Consider the following 20,478-nt stretch of genomic DNA (forward strand, 5'->3'; position numbering starts at 1 on the left):
GATGTCTCTACCCAACCTGACAAATCTATCGATCTTAAAAATTGTTCAGCCTGGCTATGAAATACCGTGACACGTCATGAATCGTAGTCCTAAGTACCATTCCAAGCATTTCATACCTAGTATGTAATAAATCACTGCTAGTACGTCTTCTTCAACCTCCGCACTCTTCTCCCCATCCGCGTAGGCAACATTAACTTCAAGTTGCAGATGCATTTCACTGGATGAGAGCTGGCTCACACCCCGGAGTGTAGGTAACAGAAGCAGTACACGACAAGGGCTCTTTCATTTTCCTACAACTCTGGGCGCTCGGTCGTGCCGCAGAAGCAGCCATTCTTGCCAAAGAGAACAATAGTCCCTACGTCAGTTCCTCGCCCATCCGAGTCCCCCTCCCGGGAAGAACAGAAGTGCCACGTGCACTCGCGACGGATAAAATTAAAGAGTACGTTGCCACGCATATCGTTGCCGCAAAAAATGACATTCGAGCTGGCTTCGATGGCGTTAAAAAAGTTCACGGCGCGAACGGCTGCTTGATCGATCAGTTCATATAAGACGTTACCAACCAACGCACAGGGCGTAAGCATCCAGAATCGCGCAAGGTTTGCACTCGAAGTAATAGATACCGTTGTGAAGGTTGTTGGTGCTGAGAGGACGGGGTTCTGAATGAACCCGTGGCCCGTGGGGCGTATACAGCGGTACGTGTATCATGAAATACTACCGATTTGTATTTAGCTGATTTGTAGTGCAGGTATGGCCATGACAGACCACAAACCCCAGTTCTCCCACGTGTTTGAACAGCTGCGTAAACACAAACTTGCATACATCCACATCGTGGAGCTGATGCCTGCCGAAATCACTGCTGAAAAAAATAGCGATTTCCTCCGTGATACCTGGCAAGGGGTTGAAGGCATTTTCATCAGTACAAACGGGTATACCTGGAATAGCGCAATCGAGACGGTAGACAATAAAGGCAGCCTTGTTGGATTCGGGAGGCTGTTTGTGCCAAACGTGAGCCATTTGTCCCGACTTTTTAGTGGCTGACTTGCCACCCTTTCTAAGCCCGATCTGCCATTCCGTCTGCTGAAGGCCATCGCGCTTGAGCGGGGTGACCAAGCAACATGGTACATGCCTGGTAATCTCACACCGGCAGGTTATTCGGATTGGCCCTTTGCGCCGGAAAATGGCCAGGAACAGATAAGCAAATTCTGGCATGGGTCTGTAAGAAATCCGCTCGCCTGCGGACGGAGAAGTAGGGTGAATCCGGCAGGATATGGCGAGACCATAATCCGTTCTCGAATTTCAGAAGTATTGATGCTAGTAGCGCCTGCAGCGGCTGCGTGATCGGTCAAGAGCTATCCACTGATTTTACCGGGTATTACAACGAGCTAAATATAATGCTAGTTTGATGTCAGTGCGTGATGAACAGGAGAAGGAAACAGGCACCCCGGATGTTGTAGCATCACGTAATGGGCTGTAATTGACCGTTTGAAGAGGTTGTTCCGAGTTGGCACTGCAACCTCTGTAACTTAGTCTTGCAGGGTCCCGCAACCTGCAAAGCAGTCCTGCATTCCTTGTTCGACGTTCAACCCTGATTGAAACGCACTCTGTTGATATCATATGGCCACCGATTTCTGGGCCAGTTCGCACTAGTGAGGAGGATCAAAGTCACAAGAGGCATAAGAGGCTTATGGTGGGTATCATAGCAAACGATGGATAGTAGATCGGGCTACCTTGAAGGAGTCTCGTTCAGATGACCTACAATACGTGGACGATCCAGAGTACCTCGATTTCTTTGCGATTTTCTTTGCCAACGGTAAGTTCAACACACCTGCAGAATGTGGAAAGGCATTCAACCCTTCTAGTTATAACGAAACTAGGAAAAAAGCTCAACTTCAGGCAGCGCGTCATCGCAACAGCCATTGTATTTTTTCGAAGATTTTACATCAAAAACTCGTACTGCGAAACCGATCCATTTATTGTTATCGCAGCATGCTGTTACGTGGCTGGGAAGGCGGAGGAGTCGCCCGTGCACATCAAGAATATGGTAGCAGAGGCTCGCCTTTTCTTCAGCCGTACGTTTCACCACCAAACTAATTGCTTGAATTCTGATGTCAAGTTGCACAGAACAGCCGTACGGTGTGAAATATTTTCCTTCTGATAATTCTAAACTCGCCGAGATGGAGTTCTACCTCGTTGCGGACCTCGAATGTGATCTCACTGTTTTCCATCCATATCGCACGTTGCTGTCCATTTGCAAGAAGGAGAGCTCGAACGACTTGCAGACAGAAGCTGGTGAAGTGGGTGTTGGAGTGGACGACGGGCCACGGTATTGGGGAAGTGGAGACGGGCAACTCGAGTTGCCAGATGATGCGTTCCAGCTAGCTTGGTGAGCGAATTTGCAGGAGGAGTGTCTCATAACTGAGTTTAATTGTAGGTCTATCATCAACGACACATATCGCTCGGATCTTTGCTTGCTTTATCCTCCTCATCTGCTCGCCATTACGGCACTCTATCTCGCTGTGGTTTTACACGGTCCAACTAGAGAGCTCCTGCAACAGCAGTCTCATTCAGTTGAAGCGACACCAATCCACAGCTCCCCGAGAAGATCGTCGCGGCAAAGTTCTAGTACATCATTGGGTCACGCAAAGAAACCCTCACAGGACTTTATTGCCTTCTTTGCTGAACTTAACATTTCAATGCCATTAATCGCCACTATTGCACAAGAAATCATTTCAATGTACACACTCTGGGAGCGGTACCTTGAAGATTCCGATCTCGTCGATTCTGCAAAGAGTGCATTCTACGGACATACTCAGGCACAACCGGGAATGAGCCATAGCGGGGTATCTACGCCTGTGGAGAACCTGGACGATGCACAGAGGCCGCATGGTGCCACGCCGACCTTCTTGCTGCAAGTCTTGACAAGGATGAGGGAGAACAGGTTGTCGGATATGGCGCACGCGTCTTCTGGGAGGGCTGTTGCGGTGAATAAGATGTTAGAGCGGACTCAGGCTGCTGGGTGATTAATTGTATTATTCGATACGTTGCGTACGTATGTACGTTTTGTATTCCACCTGATTAGCTAGCACGAACCCTAAGTCTCAGTAACGTCACCTAACGTTTAGTGAAAGCATAATCTGTTTGGTGGCAATAATTTGCTGACTACTGACCTCTCAGCAAGACCTTCGTATTCCGCTCGTTGTCCCTCTGTCGTAATCACTACAGCGCCTACAAATTGATGGACTCGATGATTTTGTCCTTCTTTTCGACGAGTTGCTGTAGTAAAAGTTTTGAATAACTGTTTGCAGGTCTGAGATCTCGTGCAACTGCTGCTGGTGTTCGATGACGGTGTTGAGACTTTGGCCTTTGAGCTCAATTGCATGACGAGGATTGGGGATAGTAGCTCTCGCAAACTGTGGAAGTAGATGAACTATTTTCATTGACCACGCTACCAGTGATTGGCAACTCAGGCCTCAGGCACTACGTAGAGATGTCGTAGATGTGCAGGTACGTGGATCAAATGCACACTGAACTAATTTCCAATCACTGGGCCAATTGATGGTACGCCTGTAAGTTCCCACGCGTGCACACCTTAGCCTGAACACCATTATGTCATCCGCACATCGTTTGCTGAATTTTACCCCTATCCAAATCTTCAATATGTCCCCACCCGATGATCGCAATTGCAATGAAAACATCCTTGGGATTAAAAATCGTCTTCATCTGGACCTGCCTTCTCATTGGCATCAATTACATCTTCAAGGAATTATTCCCTATCCAGACTTGGATTGAAGTGATCATTCCCGCCAGTATGGTAGCAACTTGGCTCTTAGCTATTGTCCTAGTGCGAATTCCAATTACCCGCAGAAGTTGCATAAAGGATGCACGTGTCCTTTCAATACTATGCTGGGTCTTCTGTGGATTGTGGATAGCCCAACGGTGTTATGACAATTTGACCGTGGAGACATGGTCACCAGTAGGTAAATTCGCAGCAGCAACTTCATGAATCCCGACTAATATCGTGCGGCATATCATAGATATTTTAAAACAAATTGCCTTAGTCTTGGGTTCTACATTGGCGTTGGCGCTGGAGTTTATGGTCACGTTGTGTTTCTGGGGGAATTTGAAGTGGAAGCATCCGATCATGACAGTTTGGTATCTGCTCTTGGGCACGCTGGAACAGGCATTTCATGATCTCGTCCCCAGCGAGAATAATCTGGACTTGTTTGCATATACCTCATTGGTAGGTATTTCATTTGGTACTCATAACCAAGCTAACATTACATTTAAGCCCCATGAAGATGCTGATTTGTCGGATCTTTCAGACTCGGAATTTGACGAGAAACCTTACAAACTCGAGGTCTGAATGCTCACAGCACTAGGGACTATCTCTTCTAGACCTGGCTCTTACATATCTTCCTGCATATGTCGTAGGCATCTTAGGTGTACACCTTAATAAAGGCGATTTCAAGTTCTCTATATTGAGTCATCATCAAATACTAATCTAATGCCTTCGTCTCTTGTGGCCTCTACCGTGGCCTCTTGTCTCTCCTTAAAGCGCAACTTCAGTGAAGTAAGAATGTCACGTTGCCCTAGCAAACGACGTCAGGAAACATCGCAATGAATTTGCCGACGACCCACCTTCTAGGTAATGTTTGATCATCAGTTCCACCGCCGGGCGTATGCCAGCGTCATTCTCGTCCGGGAGATCTGGAAGTAAATCGCACTTCTTCTGAACCATTTCCAACAACAGCTGTACTGCTTCTAAATTGTCTTCATACCCTATCTCGTCCGGGGTTTCAGCCACCAATCCCCTCACTTCATTCTAGAGTCCTTCCGCACCGCTTGCAAGACGACCGATCGTTAGAGGACCCACCTAGCTGTGGCGTAATTTTGTCATCCGGGTTTTGTGGGAGCAAGAACCCATATCCGAGGATCAGCTCGTCGTTCGCTTTGAGCCCATAGTTGTTGAAGACTTCTTCGCCAAGAGGTGTCGTGGTATGCGAAATGATGGAAATAGTGGCTGAGTCATCCCTTGCTTCCGTACTTCCTTCCAGATACGACGTGCACTGAATGGATAACTCAAGGAGGTCTGCAGTACAGGAGATCAGGATAGAAGCGCGTATGGAAATGCGTGGGTTGAAAGATACGTCGATGCTCTTGTATATCTGTTCCTGATCTAGTTTGAGGGGCGTACGGGGAGAAAACAAGCACGGGAGATGCTTACCAAATGTATCTTTCAGCCCAATCCGCATTAATGGGGTGGATAAAGGTTCGACATTTATTCCACTCAGTGCTCCAGCTTTCCTGACGATCATGGGTAGCGCAGTAGATGTTAGTTCCTCGGAAAGTCTCGAGTTCAGATGGTGTGAATCGAAGGGACGTTAGCAGTGCGTCCGCAGGTGGAAGACTTTCCAAGCAAGGAGGATGTCGAAGGACATCGGGAATTGGGCTGTAATGTATAATCATCAAATACGCACGCAGAGAGACAAAGCGCCTTGAATTGGGGAAGACCCAGTGTAAGCATATGTAAGTGCAAATTAGCTGCCTTTTTGACCACGACTGCAGGTCAACAAGAGATGATTCGCCAAATAGTACTGTCAGAGCATACAGAGCACACTCCACGTCGATGGCCAGTGAAAATTGACAAGATACAATCGTAGTGTCAGCATCGATAGTGTCTTGCGCAATGACAGAGAGTCCGAATTTGGCTGACGGTGAAAATAAACGGTGGAAGGCACATAAAGTGTCTACGTGTAGATCGAGCGACGAGCACCTTGGACAAAGAGATTAGCGGGTGAATAAAACCGCCATAGGAGGTGAACGTTTGAACGTTGAACGTTGAACTATCGTCTGAGCTCAGCAGCGCTGTTGGGCTCCATTATATTGATATGGTCGACTTGTTAAAGTTGAATTTGATCAACTTGTGCAATCAACGCTGACTCGCCGAGAGCCCGAACGGTCAACCGGCCTTGCCCTTATGTAAGGTTCAGCCACAAAACTGTAGCGCCGTTTCGGCTCTTTCCGAGTCGAAGCTCGTCAAGCACAAACTCCAACACTATGCATATGCATCACTCCTTAATGGTACTTAACCTGTTTTAATGCAATGGAATGACACTATAGCCTGGAGGAGAGCGGGATCGTGTTTGCTGGTGGTGGGCATAAGTCCATTGGTGCGAGGCAGATGTGAGTAAGCATGAACGCGTAGTTCGTAGTAAAACACGGGGAAAGCATGAGTGATCTAACTGTCTACAACTCTCGATTTCACAAGTCCAGCTCTATCTCCGTCGACCTGCCTTTGTGGGTTTACACTGGGAGTTAACTTCAGTCATGCACAGCAACCTCGTGGCCTCCTGTACTCGGACGAACGCCCACTGGCAGTGCCCACTGCCCAGCACTCATCGATGCATCCTTGAACTGTTTCACCCACCACCATCCAGCAAGCTTTCCATCCCTTTCTTCGGGACAATTGACAACTTACTTCAACTCCAACAAATCCACATTTTGGTGTACGTCGTCCCTGAAGATAAATATTGCCCAGATGATTTCTAACTGCACCCAGCTAGTACTCTCATCACGCATATCACAACCTTCGTGGATGAGTGAGGAACAGTGTTGGTTTTTCTCATTCTTGTTCCTCTCTCGCTTTCTGACCTTTTTGATAGTTCTTCCATCGTTTGAAGGAACTTGGGCGAGGCTGTCCCAGGTTGCTGTCAAGGGTGCTCAATATAACTCCCCTGAACGTCATCCCCACCCAAAATGTTTGCAAGGGACCCGGGTGGATCTCCTCAAATACATTCACGGATTCCTGGATGACCAAAAGAAGAATCAACTTATCTGGCTGCATGGCACTGCAGGTGTCGGAAAGTCTGCCGTCGCGTTCACCGTAGCTGAGAGGATGAAAGGTCTAAAAGTGACAGAGGAGACGGATGTCGAAATGCGGCTAGCGGGAACATTCTTTTCTCGCGCAAGCACACTAAACGTTGCACAACTGGATATTTCTTTGCAACGCTTGCCTACCAGCTTGCCAATAATTTTCCAAGCATCCGGCAGGATGTGAACAGAGCGATCCGCAACAATCCTGCTCTACTAAACCCAGGCGTGCCTCTCTGCGACCAGATGAAGGCTCTCTTTCTCCAACCTCTCCGAAAGCTTCAACCTAGGTTGCGCGGGTGTCAGCCTCTGACGTTTGTTGTCGATGCCCTTGATGAATGCACATCCGAACCTGAGCTTACCGATCTCATCCTTTCCCTTGCGCAGGCTCTTCGTGACCCTGATCTTCCCGTGACCCACATTTTGCTCACAAGTCGCTCGGAAACCCATATCTCTGAAGCCTTCAAGAACGAAGAGGTGGGCACGTTGTTGTGCGAAATCCCAGTGAAAACTTCTGGGGAGGGCATTGCTGCCATCATCTCGCTCGACGGCGCCGATCTCGATGCAGATATCTATGTTTTCTTGCAGCATTCATTCGCAAAGCTGACAAAACGCCATCCCGATTTCCCCCAGCCAACGAGGGATGAACTCGCGCAGCTGGCGAGCCGCGCTGGCAGACGTTTCATCGTGGCGTCTACAATGGTGAAGTTTATTATCGACGATGAAGACGAGCATCCCAGCGATCGGTTACAGCTGATGCTCAAGCTGACGAGCGAACTGCTAGCGGGAACGGAGGTATACAAGTTATACGACCGTATCCTCTCCACATGTGCCGACCCCACGCGAGCATACCTGCACTTGTCCATTGTCGCCGCGCTCGCAGACCCTCTTCCCATCTCGCAAATCTCGTCACTTCTTGGGCCTGGTTTGGGCAGGGATGTGCAGACAACGCTGATACAATTACGGTCTGTCATGGACATCCCTACAGACAGTACTCTTCCCGTGAATATCTATCACTCATCCATTCGTGACTACGTTTCCGACCCCTCAAACTGCGGCCTCCTTCAAGTATATGATATCGTATCACCCCACTCCCTACTCGCACATTCGTCTCTCCGCTTGATGACGGAAATTACGGAAAGCACGGCTCTCTTGGATGCGCTCTCAGAACTGGAGAAACAGAGCCAAGCTATGCAACCTGAGGACCCCCATCGATTAAAATTTTCGCTATCCTTTCTTGTTCGGCCACCAGAGCCACTGTCAGTTCTCATCTGTATGCTATGGCTTCGGGGTGTTCGTGCCTCAGATTTACAATATTGGCTGGGGACTGTGGACGGGTGTGCCTGGGTGCAGACCACGAATGGGCGAGATTGGCTGCAGACCAAGGGAGGACGGGACTGGTTGCAGACCGAGGGAGGACAAGACTGGTTGCAGACCAAGGGAGCACGAGACTGGCTACATACGCAGGGAGGACGAGACTGGCTGCAGACCGAGGGTGGACGAGACTGGATGCAGACCGAGGGAGGACAAGATTGGCTGGAGACCCGGGGAGGTCGACACTGGCTGCAGATCAAGGGAGGACGACACTGGCTGCAGACCAAGGGAGGACGACACTGGCTGCAGACCGAGGGAGGACAAGATTGGCTGCAGACCCGGGGAGGGCGATACTGGCTGCAGACCCAAGGAGGACGACACTGGCTGCAGACCCAAGGAGGACGACACTGGCTGCAGACAGAGGGAGGACGACACCGGCCGCAGACAGAGGGAGGGCGAGACCGGCTGCAGACCAAGGAAGGACGACTCTGGCTGCAGACCCAGGGAGGACGAGACTGGCTGCAGACCTGGGAAGGGCGAGATTGGCCGCTGACCGAGGAAGGACAAGAGTGGCTGGAGGCCGAGGGAGGACGACACTGGTTGCAGTCCCAGGGAGGACAATATTGGCTGCAGACCTGGGAAGGACGATGGTGGTTGGAGTTCCAGGGAGGACAAGATTGGCTGCAGACCGAGGGGGGACGACTCTGGCGGGAGACCGAGGGGGGACGAGACTGGCTGCAGACCGAGGGAGGAAGAGACTGGCTGCAGACCCAAGGAGGACGAGACTGGCTGCAGACCGAGGAAGGACAAGAGTGGTTGCAGACTAAGGAAGGGCAACTCTGGCAGGAGATCGAGGGAGGACGAGATTGGCTGCGGACCGAGGGAGGACAAGAGTGGCTGCAGACTGAGGGAAGAGACTGGCTGCAGTCCCAGGGAGGGCGAGACTGGCTGCAGTCCCAGGGAGGACGAGGACGAGACTGGCTCCAGACCGAGGAAGGACGAGAGTGGTGGCAGACCGAGGAAGGACAAGACCGGCTCCAGACCGAGGAAGGACGACACTGGCTCCAGACCAAGGGAGGACGAGACTGGCTCCAGACCTGGAGAGAGCGAGATTGGCTGGAGACTGAGGGAGCACAAGAGTGGCTGGAGGCCGAGGGAGGACGACACTGGTTGCAGTCCCAGGGAGGACAAGATTGGTTAGAGACCTGGGGAGGAGAAGACTGGTTGCAGACAGAGGGAGGACAAAACTGGTTGCAGACCCAGGGAGGACAAACCTGGTTGCAGACCGAGGGAGGAAAAAAGTGGCTGTATATTGGGGGAGGGCCAGACTGGCTGCAGACCCACGGAGGACGAAACTGGCTGCAGACCAAGGGAGGACAAAACTGGTTGCAGGATGAGGGAGGACGAGAATGGCTGCAGACCGGGGGAGGACGAGACTGGCTCCAGACCCAGGGTGCACGAGAGTGGCTCCAGACCGAGGGAGGACAAAACTGGTTGCAGACTGAGGGGGGACGAGACTGGCTCTGGACTGAGGGAGGACGAGACTGGCTTCAGACCCTGGGCGGGCGAAACTGGCTTCAGACCCTGGGCGGGCAAAACTGGCTCCAGACGCCCCATGGCCAAGCGTGGCAATCCACTCCTGCGGGGTCCGTATGGGCGACTATGGAAGAATTCTCCGATACGTTGGAAGCAATCAGCGACTATATTATTGTCCCAAATTTGGCTTTACTGCCAACCTTCAAAGTAGTCCAGCACCTCAAAAGCTTACCGGATTTCTTGATGTTTCCGATGTTCTTGGCATTGATACCCCAAGATCATCTTACCTCTGCATCGCCAGAAGTTCCTGACAGGGAGATCATCCGTGCTATGAATCTCTTTACAGCTTTTGCAAACGAGGCACAGAAACGAAGTCAATCATCTTCCGACGCTCTCAAGTATGCATGTCAAAACTGGGTTGTTCACCTGTCGCGTGCTCCAAATCCATGGGATGACACTCTGAACCATATATTCCAGGCTTTCTGGAATCGTCACCCTCCTTTCCTGGCTCGAACGGCAGTGGTGTTTGAAGGGACTGCGTTCTTGTCTTGATATTTTATCCGAGGGACAGAAACTTGCAGAGGTTATTGCCTCGCTTCAGGTTTGAATTTTTTTTTTTCATTTTGTGAAACCTTTCTAATTCTCTCTCATCCTTAGTTTGAACCTTCAACGCAAAGCCTAATGAATGATTGTCAGCCATCGGTCCCAATTCCCAGCAGTCAACAACGGAAGCTTCGGCCACCCTTCACATCCAGAAAGCGAACTTTGGATGAGTTTCCGGTCAATAGCAACAGTACACTCGAATCGGACACCTCTAATAGCCCATCAAAACGTCGGAAATGAATCAAACAGTGTTTGCTACGCAAGACTGGCAGGAGCACCAGTAGGACGCCAGATAACACCCAGTTCACCGCTTGTTATCGAAGATGTTGTCTCTCTAGCTAAGCATCTGCCAGCGTCATGATCAGTACTTAATTTGTGACTATTTAGTCAAGGTCACTTTTTTTTGCATTCTGCGGCGATGACCTTGTCGCTATTATATCAGCTTTATGACGTCACTCCATGTTTGATGAGTCAGTGGATATAGTCTGTTTGGTTGTCACGATTTTGAATGGCTCATTGCGTCTGTGTACAGTGCCACGCCGAGTCTTGACGAGGATGAGGGAGAACAGGCTGGGTGTATGCATACCTTGCGTTGTATCTGTATCCGAAGCTACATCATCGTCCTTCCCCGAGGTCAGCGACTCATCTTGATCACATGGAAAGCACCTATAAGTCATCATAGAATTTGAGTTTAATTCAGTTGCGTAGAATATATAGATCACAACGGTGTAGGTCAAATTCCGTCTGAACCTGACATCTTCATCCACAACCCCTAAGTCTGTTTACTCAAAGCAACCTCTAATGCAAGGAATGACTCATCTCACTACTAGTACTTCTTTGAGAGAAGGAATAAGGGCAACGTATTCCGCTCGCTGGTGATCTTTTATCGACTCTTCGAAGCCAAACGTCAGGCTCTCCAGGGGACACTTTGACCGCGTCAAAAACGCCTTGAATTCCTCATGAGGCCATGGGTATATACCGCGAGTTTCGAGAACGCGCAAATTGGGAAGTGAGGGAGTATCGAATAGGTGAAGATGCTCTGTGTCACCGTCATAAACATTGTCGGAATCGATCCGTAAGAATTGGAGTCGGGTGTGCGTGAATGGCGCTAAGGCCTCCGTGGCGATAAAAGATGTTAATATTGTCAAGGAGAGGAGACTGGGGCATAAACGGAGCAATTGGGGGAATGCATTTGGTTCATCTAGCTCGATCTGGATATCTGTGAGGCGGGCCCAGGTGGGATTGAAGGTAGAGGCGTACTCCATGTTGAAGAACGGCCCTATTACCGTGAAACTGCGTAAAGTGCATGGTGGTTGCGAGATAGATTGGACAAAGCGAGCCTCAGAATTAGAAGAACACAAATATACGGTCAACTCCTCAAGTGCGAGGAAGTCTGATACCATAAATTCAGGTTGGAAGCCGTTCGTGTAAAAATGAAGAGACAGAGATGAGACTTGATTTATGTGGGGCTGAAGAAGACTTCGTAGCTCGGTCCAGTCATTTTTGTGACACTGGAGTTCCAACGAGAGCGGACGCCCTCGTGATCGCTTGAGCCATGTCTCATAACAGAAAGCTGCCCGCTGCCAGTCCGTGCCCACATATAGTTCTTGCCACAAACTAGGCATATCCACAGCAACCTCCCTCCATCGTCGACATATTTTTGTCAGTAGCGTAGGACCTGCCTCTAACGCGGGCGACAAGCGGTACCCAATCGGGAGACAGTGAACAAAAATCTGGGATAGGATTTCGGCTGGCAAGCGCCAGAGAGCTGATACAAGTCGCTTGTGCGAATTCATGGACTGAGTGATCTTGTCCTTCTTCGCGACTAGTTGCTGGTGAATATGGTAGATACCATCTATGACTGTTTCAAAACGTGAGATTTCGTGGGATACTGCATCCAATTGCTGCTGGCGTTTGGTAATGATGGCACTGATGTTCTGGTAATCGAGCTTGAAGGCAGAGTAGTTCGTATTGCTAACAGGATACTGGGTTTCGAGGTCTGGTATCTGGTCATTGTGAATCAATGTCATCAATACATGTATTAAACTCAATTGACATACGATTACTTGTGAATGAGCGAGCTGAAGTAAATTGTTTATTATCATATGCAGACGAGTGCCTGTGAACTTGAAACTGGGTGCTTACCGTGTTTTGCAGGGCACCAATGATGTCCGAAACTGAGGAAAAATTCGCTTTCGAGTTGGCTGTCATGGCATCAATCGTGTCTGCATGTTGTCGTCGGTCGTCTATTTACGCAAAGGACATTGTGCTTGAGGTCCCCGACTCCCACGATAGTGGAAGAAAAGCGTTCTTTCGTTCATGTCATCATGATAATTATGTAAATTTCGTTTCACCTAGAAACTCACGATCACCTCAGCCTCACCCTCTGATAACACTAGCTCTACACACTTGCTAGCTGGTCAAACACCGAACGTCCTGACCCTTAGCCTGTAAATGGCAACGGTACAAAATGCCATATTCTTGTTGTGAAACAGGCCTGCTTTTGTATGAATATGGCCTGGTGATCGTCCTACAAATAGTGCTGCCCAGCCACTAGTATGCCTCGCGGCCCACCACGAGGTTGGATGGCCAAAGCGGATGGGCTCAGGGAATCCGGACGGTCTCGTAAGTGTTGGTTATTACCATCAAAACTGACGTATAACGTTTGCAAGGCAGCTTCATACTCTTCCGAGTCATAGGCTCTCAGAAGGCTAATTGAGCAGCAATTGAACTGTAACCCAATCATCGTTGAGGAGACTCGCAAAATGCAGTTGCAGGTGAGTTCCACGTCCAGATCTACTCGTCACGAATTCAGGCTTGACCGAGGCCCAGAGCATCATCTACCCCAAGTCACCGGCCATCGTTACTTTCTTGCTACTAACGAGCCTCCCACTCGTCGATCCCACCTGGGTGGTACGGTCTCTCTGCGCAACTCAGCTTGGGAGGCGCCTACTCCGAGGGGGCTCTAGCAGGACCTTCGTGGATAGTCTTTTCCAAAGACTCTATCACGCATTCTCCTCTACTTGTCTTCGTGTCCGCCTCTTATTTCCATTCCCCGCACGTTCACGATGCGGAACATTCCCCACGCTAGAAGCGGAAGCGAAATATTGGTGCATTGCGGCTCGTTACCGACGTCACCTTGCACAGTCTAGTGCCCGTCGGCCGCCGCATGAGACGTCTGAGATACCTCTCGTGACGTATTATACCCCACGTCTTCTGCCTCAATACCGCGATGTACGACACCCCGACGATGGAAGCGGTGAATTTTGCATATCAGCCAAAACGTTTTGCAAGTGGCATAGGATGGTATTTCGGGACCGGTAAGTCCTTCATCTGACACTGCTGCTCAGAAGAAGTGACGCCTGCTTGGTGTTTGGGATTGAAGCATCACCCGACTCATGCCCAAGCAGCTATACGCATGAAGTATCACTCTCACAGAGACCTGAGAGAAATGCAGCGGATTGCGCGACTTCTGCCAAACGAACAAGTATTACGCCGGCCGTGGTCGCCAAAATACAGCAAACTTTGGAAGCGATGGCTGGACAACAAGGGTCCGGATGTAGTTATCGTGTTTGAGTGATGTACTTTTGATGCGACGGCAATTGCTGTAATGCTGGCTGCATCTGATAGATGTAGTGTACTTTTGTTTGTATACCTCACATTTGGGCTTTTCGCATGAGATTTCTCCTCACCCTCCTACGCTCGCCACCCAAGCCTTCACTCTTACCCCATTGCAAATATGGCACACGACCCTTCTCTACACCCGCAACCCCTTCATTTGCATCTGTAAAATCGAGCATTCCCCAGATAGGCAGCTCCAGCTCGCCCTTGACGATTACCCGACAGCGCGCAAGGATAGCGGGCGGAACCGGGGTGAGGATATGCATGTGCGATGAACTAGGCGAGATGGCGCGAATAAGGGCAAGGCCATGGCAAGTGGAGGTTGAGGGTGCAGGCGGATGCCTGGCTTGGGCGTATGGCAATTCCCGGGCACCAGAGGGGTCCAGATACACTGGATCTTCGGTTCCAGGCTCGCATTCCACAAGGCCAACGATCGCGCCGTTTAAGACGTTGGAGATCTCCGAGGGAATCACGTCCTCGTATCCTGCACCGATCAGGATGACCTGGTCAAATGCCTGGCTCCAGTCCACCTCATACGGATACCGGGCACAGAGAGGATGAGAAGTCTCCCATTTGGTTGCTGTCATTTGACGAAGTGGAGCGGATGGAGACGGAAATGACGCCGATGTAATAGATGGAAAGATAGCATGGAAATAAGACAAGATGTTCAAGTTGCGCTGGTCGACGGCGTTAAAATGTGTATTTGTTAAATGTGGTGATATTGCTTCGAGGGTATATTGGAACGCCTTGCTCGGCGCAGACTGGTTGTAAAGAGTGTCATAGGTTGGCGGAGCAGTTGGCCAACCTTTCTCTTCTGGACCGATAATCTCAAATACATGTGTAGGCTCGGCAAGTTCCTCGATCTTGGCATTCAGGTCAGCACCAAGACCCTTCGTCCACCCCATTGTATTGATCACCAGGGGTGTAATGTCAGTTACCCGCGTGTCAATCGACTCGTCATCGGGCATGGAAGTTTGCACCTCGAGCTTGTACGTTTCGAGGAGCGCTTGAACGGCCGCAAGATAGTGTGCCGGACTGCACCGTGGTGAAGTTGCTCCAACGTAGTGCGCTCGGTATGGAAGACTAGGGTGTGTAAACGGCGGACCTAAGATGCAACGATATTTCAAGGGCTCCACCAGGTTGATGTAGTGATTACTCACCAAATACCGGGTTGTCGATGACGTTTAAGGCGACCAAACCTCCAGGTGTAAATTCGGATTGCCCCACGTCGCATTCGAGATATGCAACGCGCTGAAATCTATAAAGCACCGTCAGCAGTATTTATATATATTGAACTCCAAACATACCTCGCCAGAAGCCTGTTCAAGAGCGTCCGAGCAAATGTGCTCTTTCCGGACTTTTTCGGACCCTTGACAACATACACCGAGAGAGGTATGGGATCCGCTGAAGATGGTGGAGTCTCTGCAGCGCTCAAGGCAATACTCCATGATTCTGGCAGTACGAACGGTAGCACGTCCCTGGTGCTGTGCGTCACCTGTATGACAGGACAAATGAGACTTTGGATGCATTCAAGAACAGCACACGTACCAAGCTTACGCCAGGCCGTATAAGCTCTGCCGAGCTCCGCTGCCACCGTGAAGGTTCAAAAACTCCATCAAAGACGCGACATATACGTCCGAGACCTTCCACGCCTGTATCGAGCGATTGAATCGCTACTACAGCTCCACCGTGATTATGTCTGATGCGAGGAGGAAGGGAATATATGTTCAAGTCGGCATGTACGTCCGATGAGGCGCATCGTAAGATGGGAATCGGAGCAGAACGAGGAACGAACACATGGTGAGCTACTTTCGAGGCAGACAGCGTTACACCGAGTATGGAAACAGACCCCTTCAAAACAGTAAGAGCGTATGTCCCTAGAAGCGCGAGTGTCTCCTCCCGGTCGATGGAAAGCACTGAAGTCTCGCTTTGCAAGCCCGTGGCATTGGCTTCATCGGCAGAGAGCTCGTAAACGTTAAGATCACGAGTGGGTCTGAACGTGGACAGTTGGGAAGGCTCAGATCTCGAAGGCTGAGGGTATAATGATAATTCAATGGAAACAAGTGGATTTTGTGTTTCCTCAGCTTCTGAGTCGTCAGATGAATCCAAGGCCAGCTTCGCTTGAACATCTGGCTCTGAATCTGAGCTTGACTCCAACATGATTACATCCCCTCCTCCTTCAACCATGTTCTTCGACTCGAAATACCGAGCGGTGGCTGACACTCGCCCTGGACGTATTTTTGCTTTCTTGCTATTCCGTGATGGCTTTCCATTGACAGAACTAGATTTGCGTTTCGAGGGAGGATTTGGACGCTTTGGCTCGGGATTGGGGTCCGGGGATGATGTTGAAGGTGTCGGTAGTGGTGAGGGCTGCTTAGAGCTGGAAGGCTGAGATGACTCCAAGGCAGCTTGTGCTGCCCTTCGCACTGCGATTGCACTGAGCATTGTTTCTAGTATCTACATCTTCCAACAAAAACTCTGCGCCAACAACCATGTCCTAATCCGGCCAAGCGCCAATTGCCAATTTGCTACTTTTTCACCCCGTGAGAATTAATAGCTATTAACAACATCCCAGCCCCAACCCCCTGGCATGCTTTGTGTCCATCGAACTAGTCTTGACTCTTTTATTTCATTTTGCGTTGGCAAATGACTGCTAATCCTATGTGATTCTACCGCCAATGCATGATGTTCTTCGGCTCATACTACAGACGTACTTGACTAGTCTTAGCCAAGTGGTAAGCGTGACAGGGCGAAAATCTGTTGCAGGTTTGTCAAAAACCTGCTCAAACAATCTTTTTCAATTTATCACGCCTTGGGCATTCACTAGGCACTGGCTCACCCGTTAGAATCCCAGTGACTGCCTTTTGAAAAGACAAGAGGTTTTAGCTTAAATTTAATGTCTCTCGTTCGTCACTAGTGCTCTCATTAGGGACATTTGCAATGGCGAACACAGATTAGGTGAGCTGCGTGTCGAGATTAAATTGATCAGTGCGGAATAGAGCGCAGACAGCGAAATTGGTTCAAGTTGTAGACATCTACAACAGGAATACCGTGAGTTAGGGGTTAGAAGAATGATACGGACGTACATAGGGTCTTGACTAACGGGTCTAAGTGTGGTGCTTCGTCCACTACGGAACATCATGCCACCACGTCTGCTAGCACTGAACCAGCACTACTATCACTTTTTCCCGACAAATGTATCTGGCAACCTGAGCCAACTAACGCACCTCACAAGCCAGATGTATATACAGATTCCACTTCGCTGCATAGCTGGAACTACTCCCCAACTACTCCAACCGTCCAGGTTTCTCTTTAGAATGCATCCGCAATGTTTCTTGAATTTGCATCCCAGGCCTTGATGATGATAAGTACTAAGTCTTCGACAGCAACCATCACTAACCTATTAATGTGATCACGGTGTTGTACAATCACCGCTGAATATTTGGATCTTGAAGGCGCCTTGAGTGTGTGGCGCCCTGTTAACATTCCAAAGAATTTTCCGCCTGCGTCGGCAGAAGCGCCTTGCTTGACCTAATGTTAGGTTGGTGCTCGTGTTTGTTTCGAACTCAGCATTGCAATTCTAAACATTATAGATCGATCGATGTGTAGAAGGGTAATGCATTAATGATTTGGGGCGCTGGTGTTGGGGAATTTCTACTGACTCTAGCGCTACTCACCAATTATAGAGCCGACAAGGTAGATCTTTCTATTACGTTCCTACGTGATACCTAGTTTTTTGCCACAGCTTGGCAGTCGAATGGTATCTGAGGGTCTGATAGTTCCTTGAGCAACGTTTCGACCTGATGGCATGTCGCGCAATCTCAGGAAGCGGAAGTTCCCGTTTCGTACATGTCGACCTAGAATTCCTGGACCTATGGAAAGCCAGACAACCGCGCTCAATTTTTCTCGTGCATGCTTCTCCCTCATCGAGAACAAGATCATCAATTATTTTAAAAATTGTATTTAAAGCAAGTTCTGAAACGCTCTAAAACGGTTCTGAAACGTTCTGAAAGTTGTTTTATAAATCGCTTGAAAAGCTTATTTTAGCTCAAAACACTTAGCGCACTTCAATCTTTCATCACATAATTTGAAGGCTTCCTGTAAGGATAACGCCCGCCGCCGGCCCGGGTCTTCGTTTCTCATTTTGAGGGACTCACCGCACATCAATCATGTATTATGAACCAGGCTGTATCCCATCAACTGGCACATGCTGCAAATTGAGTGCGATGTGTCTTGTATCGGATTCCACACTTTACCCGGTATATATGCCTTCGCCATGCGTCTACAAATTTGCCTCTCACCCACACCCCATTCTCTACCAATACTATGATCATAGTCTCAAATGAACCCACTTGGTGGTCGGCCATCAATGCATATCGTTTTTCCAGCTATTTTTCAGGTTCGTAGAGAGCAGTCGGATGTTGAAGCTGGTGTCTTAATCTAACCTTGGCTGCGGTTTTCGCAGTTGCCGCCTTTGTTGCACTGACGTATGATTGGGGTGAGCATGATAATATAGAGTACTGCTGATATCTTACAAGTATTTTCAGCACTTACGTTTGCTCAAGAGGTATGTCAATACTATGACTAGAGTGGCCATCTCGCTAAGAATAGTTTTATAGGTCGAATTGGTCTGGGTGAGTGGAGTCTCATGGCAGAGGGACAGCCATGAAAATACATTTAATTCTAGAGGCAACGCTGGTCCCTAATGACAGTTCTGTATCTCGGTGTACGTACCTTGTTTGTCATGGTTGTCATCTCGTGCTGACTTGAAAGTATCCTAGGTGCGCTATTTTGGGATCTTATTGGCTGCGTATGTTCGGAGGACTAAATAATCGGTGTTGTGCTAATCGTCTATCTCTTATAATCAGCCTGAACATAGTGGGTATGTCTCCTTAGTACATAATTCACTATCTTCACTTCTTCTGACCGATGGCATACCGCAGACAGTGTTCCGACCATCTCGCAGACAGATACAGTGAGTCTTCCGCACACATGACTGCTATTCCTCTCTAATTAACCGTGGTGCCCTGTAGGAGTGAGTACGCTTCTTTATTAACTTTTTGGTTCACTAATGACTGCTACGCTATACTGCCATAGATGTGAGTTTGTTTGGAGTGTGTGCTACCCGACTCTCACTCATTGAATTCCTCAGGCTTGATCATGTACGTTGTATTCAATTGGACGAATATTGTGGTATTTGCAATGCTGTGGGGTGAGCTTGGCAATTACGAGAACTCAGTGATATTGACTTGACTGAAACATGCTGCAAGTCATCATCATCACTCGATTGCATGCCATGTATCAACGATCCAGAAAGATCCTGATATTTCTCATTGTCACCTTCCTGGCTGTCAGCATTTTGGACGGAGTGGTCACCGTAATGATGACGATGCACACTTCAAGGGGTATGTTCGACTGTGGATGACACAAAATATGCCTCTCATTGATGAATACTAGAGGAACTCATTCTCTCCGGTACCTATCAATGCTCGTTTGACAATGCAGAAGATACCAAACTTCTGGTTTCCATTACTTGGATACTCTCCGTTGTGTGGGAGGTCCTCACACTGTGTCTAGCAGTCTAGATTGCGGTAAAACACTTCCGTGAACTGCGACAACATTCGGCAGGAGGGATTATCGGGGACTGTTTCATGGTGTTAATCAAAACTCACATGCTTTACTTTGCGAGGTGAGCTCATATTGTGATTATTGTTCCCTTTTTTCCACTGAAGGGTCGGACATGGTAGCTTTGTTGCTGTTTCTTGCTTCGTGTTCATTTTTATGTTCTCTCCAACATTCTCAATGGTATGTCGATCTTTTGCTTACCTCTGCATGCGACTACGGTTCATCATTTCTATAGAATCAATTTTCCCTAGAAGCTCAGGTTTTCGATGGCTTGCTTCAGATTTTGGAGGTCGTGCAGATGTATGTGCTAGGACCCCGCCTGATCCTTAGTATTCGAGAATATCACGCTAAGCTCGTGGCCGGTTCCGACGCAGCAACCGGCATGACCTCAATCGCTTTCCAAGAGCGTGTGCATATATCGACTGGCAGTAGTGTGTAATGCTCGGTGAAGTTGTCTAGTGCTCTGCAAGGAGCAGGGGGATTTACTTTTATTTATTCCTACTTTTGTGATGGTATTAATTAAATTATTTCATGTTCCGGAGTAGATTTCAAGGAGACATAGGCCTGTGTAAAGTTTTCGTCGTAGTATTTAGTTAAGTGATGTGCTATGTGGGCGATGTGATGGGAGACCAGCCCGGCAGTGACATAGTCAATATCACTCTTGAAGAGGCGAACATCGAGAGCGTGTTGACGAAGGGCTTTGGTTGCAGAAGAGCAATTGTCTTTGGAATGGCGATGCGGTGCTTATTGGTAGGTTGTGAAATACCATATGTTACAAGGTTTTCATACAAGGCAAATTACCACAATCTGTTTCTCTTGGACTGCGCAGGTTCGAAACCTGCCGACAAGGTTTTTTTATCTCTCTTGGAACACACCTTGGTATTCACTCACAATTCACTCATGTCGTCA

At 49.0% G+C, this 20,478-nt stretch overlaps 8 protein-coding genes across 8 annotated transcripts; 5 read left to right on the forward strand and 3 right to left on the reverse strand.

Moving 5' to 3' along the window:
* Positions 1-1,056: 1,056 nt before the first annotated feature.
* On the forward strand, positions 1,057-1,338 carry DFJ58DRAFT_668186 (uncharacterized protein; the record flags this gene model as incomplete). Its single annotated transcript, XM_041382678.1, has 1 exon — positions 1,057-1,338. A coding segment is annotated over one exon (282 nt), but the record flags the coding sequence as incomplete, so codon positions are not given.
* A 169-nt stretch (positions 1,339-1,507) lies between these two features.
* Positions 1,508-3,117, forward strand: DFJ58DRAFT_813460 (cyclin-like protein). The gene is made up of 5 exons (XM_041391607.1): positions 1,508-1,646; positions 1,701-1,810; positions 1,860-2,069; positions 2,122-2,383; positions 2,432-3,117. The coding sequence occupies exons 1-5, from the start codon at positions 1,615-1,617 to the stop codon at positions 3,018-3,020; spliced, it is 1,203 nt and encodes a 400-aa protein (XP_041238235.1). The 5' UTR covers positions 1,508-1,614; the 3' UTR covers positions 3,021-3,117.
* A 551-nt stretch (positions 3,118-3,668) lies between these two features.
* On the forward strand, positions 3,669-4,402 carry DFJ58DRAFT_749185 (uncharacterized protein; the record flags this gene model as incomplete). The annotated part of the gene is made up of 3 exons (XM_041387638.1): positions 3,669-3,977; positions 4,035-4,240; positions 4,289-4,402. Coding segments are annotated over 3 exons (590 nt in total), but the record flags the coding sequence as incomplete, so codon positions are not given.
* A 51-nt stretch (positions 4,403-4,453) lies between these two features.
* Positions 4,454-5,842, reverse strand: DFJ58DRAFT_813464 (uncharacterized protein; the record flags this gene model as incomplete). The annotated part of the gene is made up of 5 exons (XM_041391608.1): positions 4,454-4,589; positions 4,639-5,043; positions 5,225-5,449; positions 5,495-5,708; positions 5,752-5,842. Coding segments are annotated over 4 exons (756 nt in total), but the record flags the coding sequence as incomplete, so codon positions are not given.
* Positions 5,843-6,037: 195 nt separating this feature from the next.
* Positions 6,038-6,459, forward strand: DFJ58DRAFT_813469 (uncharacterized protein). The gene is made up of 2 exons (XM_041391609.1): positions 6,038-6,183; positions 6,274-6,459. Exons 1-2 carry the CDS (start codon positions 6,099-6,101, stop codon positions 6,411-6,413), a joined length of 225 nt encoding a protein of 74 aa, XP_041238238.1. The 5' UTR covers positions 6,038-6,098; the 3' UTR covers positions 6,414-6,459.
* Positions 6,460-11,138: 4,679 nt separating this feature from the next.
* Positions 11,139-12,534, reverse strand: DFJ58DRAFT_733697 (uncharacterized protein; the record flags this gene model as incomplete). The annotated part of the gene is made up of 3 exons (XM_041386331.1): positions 11,139-12,329; positions 12,384-12,404; positions 12,469-12,534. 3 exons carry the CDS (start codon positions 12,532-12,534, stop codon positions 11,139-11,141), a joined length of 1,278 nt encoding a protein of 425 aa, XP_041238239.1.
* A 425-nt stretch (positions 12,535-12,959) lies between these two features.
* DFJ58DRAFT_122363 (uncharacterized protein) lies at positions 12,960-13,813 on the forward strand. The gene is made up of 2 exons (XM_041378735.1): positions 12,960-13,100; positions 13,156-13,813. The coding sequence occupies exons 1-2, from the start codon at positions 13,089-13,091 to the stop codon at positions 13,645-13,647; spliced, it is 504 nt and encodes a 167-aa protein (XP_041238240.1). The 5' UTR covers positions 12,960-13,088; the 3' UTR covers positions 13,648-13,813.
* Positions 13,814-16,419, reverse strand: DFJ58DRAFT_860881 (Pre-mRNA cleavage complex II protein Clp1-domain-containing protein). The gene is made up of 4 exons (XM_041394029.1): positions 15,493-16,419; positions 15,252-15,439; positions 15,105-15,202; positions 13,814-15,049 (listed from the first exon to the last, which is right to left on the reverse strand). The coding sequence occupies exons 1-4, from the start codon at positions 16,387-16,389 to the stop codon at positions 13,980-13,982; spliced, it is 2,253 nt and encodes a 750-aa protein (XP_041238241.1). The 5' UTR covers positions 16,390-16,419; the 3' UTR covers positions 13,814-13,979.
* Between the last annotated feature and the right edge of the window lie 4,059 nt (positions 16,420-20,478).

Source organism: Suillus subalutaceus (assembly GCF_016647625.1).
Source record: "Suillus subalutaceus strain FC151 chromosome Unknown DFJ58scaffold_155, whole genome shotgun sequence".
Classification (NCBI taxonomy): Eukaryota; Fungi; Basidiomycota; class Agaricomycetes; order Boletales; family Suillaceae; genus Suillus; species Suillus subalutaceus.